General features: G+C 28.2%; 2 protein-coding genes across 7 annotated transcripts in view; one reads left to right on the top strand and one right to left on the bottom strand.

Moving 5' to 3' along the window:
• Positions 1 to 9,995, top strand: part of Hr39 (Nuclear hormone receptor FTZ-F1 beta) — a 279,902-nt gene extending 269,907 nt beyond the window's left edge. Inside the window, exon 10 of the mRNA XM_085825122.1 lies at positions 9,860 to 9,995. Within this exon, the coding sequence (XP_085681248.1) occupies positions 9,860 to 9,909 (50 nt within the window). The 3' untranslated portion in view covers positions 9,910 to 9,995. The remainder of the gene's footprint in view (positions 1 to 9,859) is intronic.
• The window catches only part of LOC118194069 (cytosolic phospholipase A2-like), a 77,086-nt gene continuing 66,312 nt past the window's right edge, over positions 1,258 to 12,031 (bottom strand). For all 6 annotated transcript variants that reach the window (XM_035365255.2, XM_035365257.2, XM_035365259.2 and 3 more), the window contains one exon: positions 1,258 to 11,307. The gene's annotated coding sequence lies outside the window, so the exon portion shown is untranslated. The remainder of the gene's footprint in view (positions 11,308 to 12,031) is intronic.

Below are 12,031 nucleotides of genomic sequence, written 5' to 3'. Positions count from 1 at the left end.
TTTGACTATTAATATTTAAGTCTTGATAAATTAAATATTTACTTTTCAATAATGTAGTTATCTGAAACAGAAATAATTATTTATTATACATCCAACTGATCATTTTTATGAATATTAATTAGTAAAAGATGTTTCTAACTTGCATGTTTATATAATTTTTTAATATATTTAAAAATATTTTTTGTAATTTTTAATGGTAAAACTCCTTTTAGAAGTGTTATTATATAAGATTGCGATTTCTTTTGTTTGGTATTTGACAGCTGAGAAAAAACATGCATTATATCTTGTTACAAAGAGGTATTTCAGAAAAACAAAGCCTATGAAATTTTTAAGAAATGCTGTTTATTAATAGCAAATGAATATCACAGAATTTCCTTTTTAAGGAATGATATTATAGTAAAATATATAAATTGTTTTAAAAAGTGACAATGAAATGTCTAATTGTAAGAAAAATGCTAAAATTCAGTTGGTTGTCAAATTCCCAACTGAACATTCTTAACAATGCAACAGCGTTGTTATGCAAAATATTGCATATATATTTTGTGCATTTTTGGTCTTTATGGTTTTCAACATCATAATTTTCAGACAATGTTACTTATTCTAATTTTCTAATATAAAAGAACTAATGCATTATATTGCTACAACTTACAATGTAAATATAATTTTAAAAAATAGACATGCAGATGAGTTAAGCAATTAAATTGAATAATGCAAAAACTAAAACGTTTTTATATAACATATATTATAATGATACTGTTAATATGGATTTATATATTTATAAATCAGTCTTCAATACACGTAATTTAAATCTATCCATTATAGGTAACAGCAAATTAACAAAAGTTTACACTATTATTTTTGCTTAACATTAACAACATCTTGTAAATGAAATTTTATAAAAGAATGTGTAAGCTACGTCATAATGAGAACAGTCATAATTTCACATTTGGTTGTGTTTTAATTTAGAGGTATTATGCAGGATGTTTAAAATAGGTGGTTTCTTAATTTCTTAAAATGTTGGTTCTAAACATGTATTTTATAACATAACTATTTTCAATACATAACAATTCTATACATAACTATTTTCAATATCATAAATGGAAAAACACCTGTAAAAATAAACATGTATACAGAACCCATAAAGTAAAAACTCTTAACAAGTAATGTTCATAAAAAATTTTCGTACTTTTATATATATAATTTCTACACGTATGCTTTATATATTTCTGATAGACAAATTACAAATTTAATTAAGCATTCTTTTTTTTTTTTTTTTTTTTTTTTTTTTACCATAGACGGAACTATTAATTGCCAAAATAGCAATTCTGTTTAGGGCAGAAGTAGCTGTTTTTTAAATTTGTTCTTAATGTCTTGAATTTTATATAAAGTACAGAAAAATTACCTAAGACAGTAAACTTCTTGTCAAAAGTATGCAGATTTCAACAAAAATTTGTGAATTTATTTATTCATTAAATTAAATATTTTACGAAATGGAATTTGTTTTACTCACAACTTGATAAAAAGATCTGATTTTAGTTTTTTAAAATTCTCCCATTTGTCGTTTTAAAACTGTTCTATTGTACGTACAGTTTTAAAATGACTCGTATTATGAGAGTAATTTTATAACTAGAAGTATAAATCTGGATTAAGAAAATAACAACTGTGGCCACTTTTTATAGATGTCATTCATAATAATAATACGCTTGACAAAGAAAGTATGTTACTATAATTAGTCTTTTTATATAATTTTGATATTATTCTTATAAACATAAAAATAGAGGAAAAAGTAATTATAATAAGCGATGTAACAGAAAAATCTATTCTTGATTTGAGTTAACTTATAAAGCAACTGACATTAAGGAATGGAGCATTTTAAAGCTGTGCATTTTCAAAAACAGTTTTAATTTGGTTTTGTTGGATTACAAGAGGGCTTTCTAAGGTGAAGTAGATCGTATACACATGGGGTAAAGCCATGAAAATACCCATGCAACGAGCTTGTTCGATGGAATTTGAATCCTGCACCAAAATACGAGTGTTCAGCGACCTTACTTCTGGGTTGCTGGTGGGAACATTTTAATTTGGAACAATGTATTTAAAAAACAATTTAAAACAGCATTATGATGAAATTCCAAATACAGTCAAACCTTCCTATAATGAACTTCAAGGGACCAAAAGTTTGTTTTCTATGTTTAATTTGATAAGAAAAATAAAAATAAGAGAAAGAGTAGAATACAATTTGATAAGAAAAATAAAAATTGAACGATGAATCAGACACATATAAAAACTGATTAATACTGTCACTTGTACCTGAAGTAAATAATAAATCTAACTAAAAAATAGTAAAATTTAATTATTAATACACACAGTTATTAAGAAATTTCTTGTGGCAAGGAGTTCTAAGTGCCTGTAGTTGCAACAAGAGCCTTTATCGCCATATAGGTTACAGCCCGACTTTAGCTCAGTTTTGAGAAAGAGCATCTGGGGAGGGGGAGGTCGAAGTGTCTCCTACTTCTCTGCCCCACCAACAACCTCTCATGGCTCACCACATATTTAGAGTGCCGCATGCTGCACCAGACACTATACATTTGTAAATATCCATGCCTTCTCTGGGACTTTCGATACTGCAGTCAGAATCACTAACCACTACCCTGGTTGAGTTGCCCAAAGAATGTTAAACCCCCATTTGGAAGGTAGAATTTGAAACAACATTTATATTCAAACAAAACAAACTGATAAGGATAAAAATTCCATTCCCTAAAAGATGAATCAGCTATTCAGCATCACCATCATTTTAAAGCCGCAAGTTTGTTAGATTCATTACTTCCTCTTTCTCTGAATATCAAAAATTTCTATCATAGTATCAACCTTGAAAAGAGCTCACTCTGATAACTTAATAAAAGAATTTGAATGATGAGAGAATCCATTTATGTTCCTTAGTTCAGCGTTCGTCAACCCTTAGAGCTTCACGAACCACTACATATATAATTTTATATTTGGCAGACCACTAATATGAATTATTAAAAAAAACCTTAAATCAGACCTTAAAAACAACATATTAATACGCAAAAACAATATTCAACTTTCCAATACATGTAATTCTAATTTTCATTTGTTAATATAATTTTCGAAACATTTAGTGTTCAGCAGCTTGCCTTTATGGAAATTCAGGCTACGCCCCTAATTATGAGTAACAATTAAAACACTATTAACATCTCACTGATGCATATATTTTGTTCACATTGAAAAATTATATAAAACGTACAAAAGTCTTACGTTCTTGTAAAGAAAGCTTCACATTACCATATCACTGTAAAGGAACTTCACGAAAAGCAAGAATGAACCCGCAAACCCAAAGCAATATCAATAAACTGAAAGTGTTATGCTGCCAATTTTGAATTATTAAACATAATAATCATTGTTTATTCCGCAATGGCACCATTGATCAACAGTTAGACAAAACAAAAACGGAAACTTCCAGTGATGCAATTATAAACAAGAATGCAGATGGTTCTCATAAAAATCCATTAAGTTGCCAATTGGCACCGAGAAACACTGTGTTATTAATGACTACAATAGCATACGTTTGTTTTTCAAAAGGAAAGGGAATTTCATTATTGATAACAGCAGCACAGTCATTCACACCAACTCTCCCTTTCAAATGTTGCTATATACACCTGCAAAAATAGCTAAAAAGTCACTAAATTCAGAAGGAATTTCGCTAAAAGTAGTAGCTAAAATTAAAAAAAAAAAAAAGTATGATCCATATTCCTTAATAAGTTTTGTTACTCATCATTTTTTAAACTGAATCTTCATAAAAATATAAATAATGTCCCATTTTTTTTTTCCGACCATCAAAAAGTTATTACGAACCACCAGTAGTCCGTGGACCATTGGTTGGCAACCGCTGCTTTAGTTCAATGTTCCACATCCCATATGGTGATCTAAATATGCTTATTGTGTCCTTATTCCCTGAGAATTTGTGTCACATCTGTCTTGCAAAGCCTTTGTTTAGAATAAATGAAAAAGTGGAGGAGAAGATAAAAGAAAAAGGATGTAAAAGATGTTTTTCTTTCTGGGTAGAATGTGGTTCCTATCATTCTACACATGGATGATTTCAAGGGTTAGTAATGTTTTTGTTAAAACATGCAGAAATTCTAGAAAAATACTGATGTACAAAAAAATGTTTCAATTGAAGATAGCCATGCAGTTTTTTATATTCAGTTTTCAAACAATTGGGGGTTCACTTTAGCACTATTAAATAACATTAATTGAATGGGACCAAAAGGTTTGCTCATTAAAGGCGAATTCGACTGTAGTTTCAGCGTGTTTATTCAAAAAAGAATATTAAAAATTGAAGTTTCATATATTTAATTTCAAAACTTTTACTTTCAGACAGCATGGAGTAAGCAAAAAATTTTGATTCAGCTATAAAATATTGCTCATAGTTTTATATAAAATATAAACAATTGTTTAACTGTTAATAAAATTCATATTAATTACTTTGAGTGATTATTTTTATCAATAAAAAAATTCATATTAATTACTTTGAGTGATTATTTTTATCCTATAGATAACCACAGGATTAGCATTCCTCTCTAGTGCATGCTATAGAACTGTTTGCCCTGATTAAAAAAAAAAAAAAAAAAAAAAAAAAAAAAAGGTTTTTTATCCTTACCTGTGGTGTAAAATTTGAAGGTAGGAAATTTTTTCCCAATTTGATGCAAATTCTCTAAAATTCTGCTTTTTCCAAAAATTTGGAAGTGACATTTATTAACGCTTGTAAAATAAAAATTTTACAGTCTTATTTTAGTGCAAAAAATTGACAGAATTTTAGACATTTTGCAGCCAGTTTGCATTTTTAATCTTTTTGGCTCAAAATGAAATGAAATTCGGAACAAGTGGCACACAATCACAGCACTCAATACAATTAGATTACCTCAATGTCTATGCTAATTCAATGTCTGTTCATAATAAATTTTTGATAAAATTATGAACTGATAATTACAAGATATTATGAAAATATTACACTAAGGTAAAACTGCTATGGATATTTATAAATATTAAACAACAATCATAATATGCATTGCAAATGAAATAATACATGTTTACAAACACCAGTTAAAAATATTACAATACTGCTCAACAATGCAGAAAATAATTCATATCAAAACATTAAAGGTAATAATAATCATTCATTGTTCAATAATTTCATTGCTGTCATACTCTGACAACAATGAAAGCCCAATCTTCACATTTAACAATCTATTTCTGTAATCTAAAATTTGTCATTTTTTAACACTTTGTTATATCTTGCATATGAGAATTTTCATTATAAAACCTCATATATGAAAATTTGTATTTCACCTAAAGATACACATAAAATAAAGTCATCTACAAATTTAACTGTTGACAAGTCAAATTTAATTATGATAGGAATTTCACTTTTTCTAATTTCATTATCATCTGCTCAAATTTTTCTTCTAATATAAAGGAGCAAAATTGACTTGTTCTTTCTTTTTTTCTTTTTCTTTTTTTTTTTTAATGTGTTTTCACTTGGATACATGCTGAATACTTAGCTTATATACTTTTTCACTGATAAATTCATATATACTGCACACTAATACAATCTTTAAGGCTGTCATTAAGTAATTATTAAAAATTATCTGTAATTTTCAATTTAAATGTTTTTTTAAACTTGCATAATATCTAAATCAGAAAATTTAAAGGAAGTCAGAAATGCTCACTCTAAAATGTCTTTTGACAGATATTTGCAGTAAAATATTTTAGAGCAATAAATTATTTAAAAAATAGCTCCATTCCTGCAGTAAATGAAATAATAATTATGTAAAATATGAATAAAAATTAAATAATACTTTTATAAATGATTCCAGTTGAAAACATTGTCAGTTAACTGGTTAAAAATTATCAAAAAATCATTATTCATCATATACATTATTAATTAAAAAAAGACTATTCTAAAGGAAAACAACATGGTTATTAAACACTTTAGAATTGAGCCTATTATGCTTAAACATTATATGGCAAGAGAGATTTTTGTCCTTTGTTAAACCAAAAATTTAACCATTACTTAGCCTGAAAAAGGAAATTAGTCCACACATTACATAGATGTTGATATTACAGCAAAGATTCAAAGATATGCAATTTTCTTTTAGTTATCAAAATACATCTAATTTTATGTAATGTAACAGTGTTTGGAGTAGAAGAATCAAATCCTGGATTCCACTGAATAAAGAATAATTTTATTGGTAGGAAGTGCTACTGGAAAATCATATGATAGAAAGCAATATAAAACAAAAATTAATATTGTGCAGAGATTTGATTTTTAGATATTCTTACTTAATTTAAAATGAATTTAAAAATTAAATTGAAATGAATTCAGCACTTTTTTGGCATTCAAACAATTAAGAAGCATATTTATAATATTCTCATTATTTAATATGATGCTAAATATAAAATATAAGTACTAACTGAAAAGAAATTAAAGCAATTTTATGCAACACAGAAGCAAATATATCTGTTTTCAAGAGAAGATAGGTTAAGTTATTTGAATATGGCAAAGTCACAAGGGCTATTTGCTCAAAAGGAGAGATGACTTTGTGAGGAAAACTGGTTTATATTCACATTAGACATAGAAAAACCATGAAAATCAACCATTGCAGCCAGCTTGTTTGCCTGGATTTGAACCAGATCAGGTCAAACTACCAGTATTTAATGGTCTTAACCACTTGGCTGCTGGACCCTTTTCAAGAAATAATTACAGGCAATCTGAAGAATTATAAAACTGTTACCTATCTATAAATCTGTTATCAATATGACAGCACTTCCATCAGCTTTAAGCATTTCATTATTAAGAATTATTAGAAATTAAAGCAATTTTATGCAAGACAGAAGCAAATATATCTGTTTTCAAGAGAAGATAGGCTAAGTTATTTGAATATGGCAAAGTCACAAGGGCTATTTGCTCAAAAGGAGAGATAACTTTGTGAGGAAAACTGGTTTATATTCACATTAGACATAGAAAAACCATGAAAACCAACCACTGCAGCCAGCTTGTTTGCCTGGATTTAAACCAGATCAGGTCAACTACTAGTATTTAATGGTCTTAACCACTTGGCTGCTGGACCCTTTTCAAGAAATAATTACAGGCAATCTGAAGAATTATAAATCTGTTACCAATATGACAGCACTTTCATCAGCTTTAAGCATTTCATACCATAATATATTTTTGAATTTTCATGACATAATCGGGACTATCAGTGAATAAAATCATTGAAAACTGGCAAATTACTCAATTTTGGTTCTTAGTGACTGCAAAGCTAGGTATACAACAGAACAAGCTTCAAATGCTTTAATTCTCTGTTCTAACCTAATCTTTCATGACAGAATAATGCTTATATTCAACATCAGAAAAATACTGACATTATGTTTAATGACTTCTATGATAATTCTGATGAGATTTTTAATTCCATTCTGATTTAAAACAAATGATTAAGAAAAAACTAAAATATAGATTTATAATTGTTTCAGATTTAAAAAAGATAAAAATGATGAAAAAAGTATTAATTAATATTCAAGGCTTGAGAAAATGACAAGACTAGTTATAGAAATACATTACAGAATGCAGATTAAGCCAATTCTACATGTATCAGCATATGAATAGGACAGAATATTTCCATGTATGCACAAAACAAAGACTAACCTTTTGGTTTCCACCTAACATAAACAAGCATGACTGGCTAAGTAAAATTTGATGGATGATTTGAGAAATAATACTTGTAAGTCACATATAAAAAATTGGTCCATATTTCGGGGGTTATTAGACTGATGATTAAATTCTTGACAACTGCTTTCATTCGAGGAATTCTAAAGGTATAAATATGAATGTTAAATAAGTGGTTCATAATTTGCATAGATAAGACTGGAAGATATGTGTTAAACTGGAATTTGTGAATATCTATAATTGAAAGATAATTCCTAGGTTCAAATTAGGTAAATGCTAGAGGTACAAGTATAGCTGTCAAAATAGTTCAAGATTAGCATAGATAAAATTGGTAGATACATGCATTATGTACAATTGAAATGCTTAAGTACTGATAACTGAAACAGAAATCATAAGTTGAAACTATGCAAATAAGAAAAGTTCACAGGATGAAACGAAAGGGTATCAATAAAGTGAAGCAATATAAAAAGAAGGTTGGGATATAGTAACAGAGAATTATATTCTCCAAAGTTGTCCTGAATCCATAGAAGCCTTTAAATGCAGGTAATTACAAGTGGGAGCAACCCATTTGTATAAAGAGGCACAGGACTGATCAAAGTGTGAGTTAATTCTGATCCCCTCCCCCCACATACAAACAAGAAACACATGGGTAAACTGATAAATATGAAAGCAATCTACTAAATGAGAAATGTAATCAGCTCTTGCCACAATTCCTTGCTCCTTCACGCAATAGTTTCTTATAGCATAGTATTCCACCACTATATTCCATACATTAAAAACATCTGGTAATTGCTAAAAATTACTCTGAATAATACAGAAATAAATAAATATATTTTTTTAAAAAACGTTTCCATAATCTGAATCCCCTATATGGCAGATTTGTTAATAATATTTTGAGTGTAGTACATATATAAGCGAATAAGTTAAGAAATAATTTATATCTTTCCCAAATACAACTGTCTGATGTTATCAATTAAAAGCCATTATAACATCTAAGAGATGCTTAGATAATTGGTACTTAATTTAGCATAATGTTTATGCCTTAAATTAATCTTATTATACTGAGTGCAAATGAAAGCAAAATTTAGCTCTAGTAAAAATTTAAGCTATATTAGAAATAAAAAGATGTAGTTTTTTTAATTCTAAACTTAAATTATATAAAAGTTTATCTAAGTTCTATTAATGTAAGTGAGGGATATGATCCATAAAAACATATGTCTTATACCATGACTTATAATTGCAGGGAAATGCAGAGGATTTGCTTAGCTTAAAACTGGTGGAATGCAATATCTCCCTCCTCAGAGGCTCTGATAACAGCTTTCTTTTGCTTTGGTTTTATATAAGCCTGATTTTCACTATTCCAGGCAAGGTTTTGAAAAGAAGTTACAAATTAACTGCTCTCTCTCTCTCTCTTTTTTCATTTTGATAAAAAGGATTAAGATTTGGGACCCAACTTTTATAGAACAGCAAGGAAAGTTGTGGGATTCAAATCTGCAGATCATTATACTCATTACACTCAAATATTAAAAGAGTGTGAAGTTCAACAAAATACCACCATGAAAGCCATCGTAGAACACCACTTAGATTCAGAGTGACAGTTTTTTATATTCAATTACGGATTTTTGACTGCTGAAATGACCATTCCTGTTAGTTTCAATGAATTTGTAGGATAATCTCAGAGCTTGGATAGCTATTTAAGTTTTCATATGCCTTATTCATAATTTGTGTCTATTGATTATCTAATTAAATACAGAGTGATCTGTCACTATCTAACTCAATAGACAGCAATCCATTACTTTGAACTTCCACTAAAATCGCTGGCTTAGTTTTGTCCAGATCTCCATCAGCTTTCATGCTTCAAAAAAATGTTAAGTACATCAGATTAAAAAATGGCAACACGTCAAATGAAACTGCTATGACTTAGACATCCAGTGACAAGAAAAAATTAGGAAAACTTTGGCGAAAGTGCAAGAGACTACTAAAGAAAATTGATATTTAAAAAAAAATTACATTTTTGAAGAAACGTTTTTGATCCGATAGTTCTTGATGAAGAAAAATATAATGCTTATATCTCGCCAAATTTTCTGTTGGTTCAGTATGATTTTTTTCTTTTTTCAGAGGTAAAGGAAGTTCTGAAAAAATTAAGTGGATTGAAAAAGGCAATTTAATGATGTGGATAATATGCAAGAAAATATGTTGTTGCTCTGAATAATATTCCATGTCAAGAGTTCCAGAACCATTTACAAGTTTCCAGCAGTGGGCTTGGAAGTTGGAAAGGAAGTTTTCAAGGAGACTAAAATATGTAGTTATAAAGTATAATATAATTACTTTCAAATAACTCTGTTTATTTTGGTCTCCCTCAGCATATATATCTTCATAGTTTCAGCTGGATGGTAGAAATTGCTTAAGGAACATAACAAAGCAAAATCTATAAATCTAATGACATTTTGTGATATTGTATGTGTGATATTATTGAAATGTGTTAAATAAATTAGATAAATGCTTGTATAAATGAATGAATGAATGAACACTTATTCCATGGATATTCCAAATATAGATACTGACACAGGAAACTCATTACATATTCAGTTATACTGAGTAGAGTTCTGTCAATAATTAATGCATCAATTCATTGATTCTTTTTGCCTTTAGAAATGGACAAGTACCTACTAGCAAACATCATAACTTCAGTCATTCCACACTTAAATAAAGCATAGAACAATTAACAAAAATAAAATGCTTATTGCAATTTTGGTCATATTTCTTTCTAATTTTAATGACAGATGACAGTAAAAATGCTAATTATGTAACAATTAAAATCTGGTTGCCAGTGTATCTAAGTTAAAAGATTACTGGTGATGAAAAGCTATAAATAATTTAGTTTGATTTGAAGTCTACATTCTTTTATATAACACTACAACATCAAAGCTTATAATTAAATAAAAAATTCAATTTAACAAAAGCAACAAATATATCAACAAATAATGAAATTAGAATGAAAAAGATTTAAAATCTGTAGGTATTATCAAATAAATTTTGAGAGTCTGAACTAAAACTATTTCAGACAAATTTACAAATATCTTATTTTTTTAACTAAGCATGTCAACAAAGAATACTTTTTAACTGAGTGGATTTAAATTATTAAAAAAGCTACATTTTAACGTTTAATATATTTATTAAATATCATTTAAATTACAACAGTACTCAAAAATCAATGTGTCAATACCTATAACAACGAACAACAATCACATATGTATGTATGATAAAGAAAATTTGTTTTTCGCTAAAGAATTAAAAAAAAAAAAAAAAATATTAGTACAACTAATATTCACTTTTCAATTTCATTTTGTCAACAATATTTGCACAATAAGAGGAAGGTAGAGGAAAAATTCATAGAAAAAGAACAAGGGAAAATAGTATTAGAAATTTATTACACATGCATGTTTAAAAATCATGCATACATTTGATAAAGATGGTAAATACATGTATTAATAAGAAAAGTTCATTTCAAAACCGTACTATTAATTCTACATCAAAAATGATCCCATAGAAACCTGTTCTTCAGTCTAAATTTACAAAAAAAAAAAAAAAAAAAAAAAAAAAAAACCCATATAAGAATATATGTAAAGACATACAAAAGTAATAATAATAATAACAATATTAAAACAAAAAGGAAAACAGTCAGGAGAGGAATTAATATTATACCACCTGCTCACCAATCAGCCATTACTGAATAACATCTGTATACATGAAAGGGTGCCTGAATTCAGATCAGTTGATTTCTTAAATTGTTCGCATCAAATGACGTATCACTTCCTCCAAAATGATATTCGAATAGATATGATATATGACATAAAAATGATCTGCTTTGTAGTGTGAAATTATCAAGTTTGTGTTTCTTGAGAGCATACCACCCAAAGAAATGCATTAAAGATTGCAGATGTTAATGGGGAGGCAAATGCCCCAGATAAAAACAGCACACAGAGTTATTCTACTGTTTTAAGCATGATGACTGGAATATCATCAAGCATCATGGAAGTGATCACAGAAGTGAATCTGAAGATGTTGTTGTAGAAATACACAATAATGGTACAATATAAACTGAGCAAAAGGCAGTATATGGAAATTACTGTTAAAAAAAAAAAGTCAGCCCATAAGAAAAATGGAAGTCACCTGAAACGCAATGCAGAGACATAGATCAGTATGCTCAGTTGTTACTTGTTAACGATGCCACACCATATTGATATTTGGTTCTAAGGATCTGGATGAACATCTGCAAGATTGAATGTT

Source organism: Stegodyphus dumicola, chromosome 10 (genome assembly GCF_044657685.1).
Source record: "Stegodyphus dumicola isolate Sdum_Otavi_A_Nest chromosome 10, ASM4465768v1".
Classification (NCBI taxonomy): Eukaryota; Metazoa; Arthropoda; class Arachnida; order Araneae; family Eresidae; genus Stegodyphus; species Stegodyphus dumicola.
Note: the sequence above shows the minus strand (reverse complement) of the source record. Positions and strands in the feature narration are given on the sequence as shown.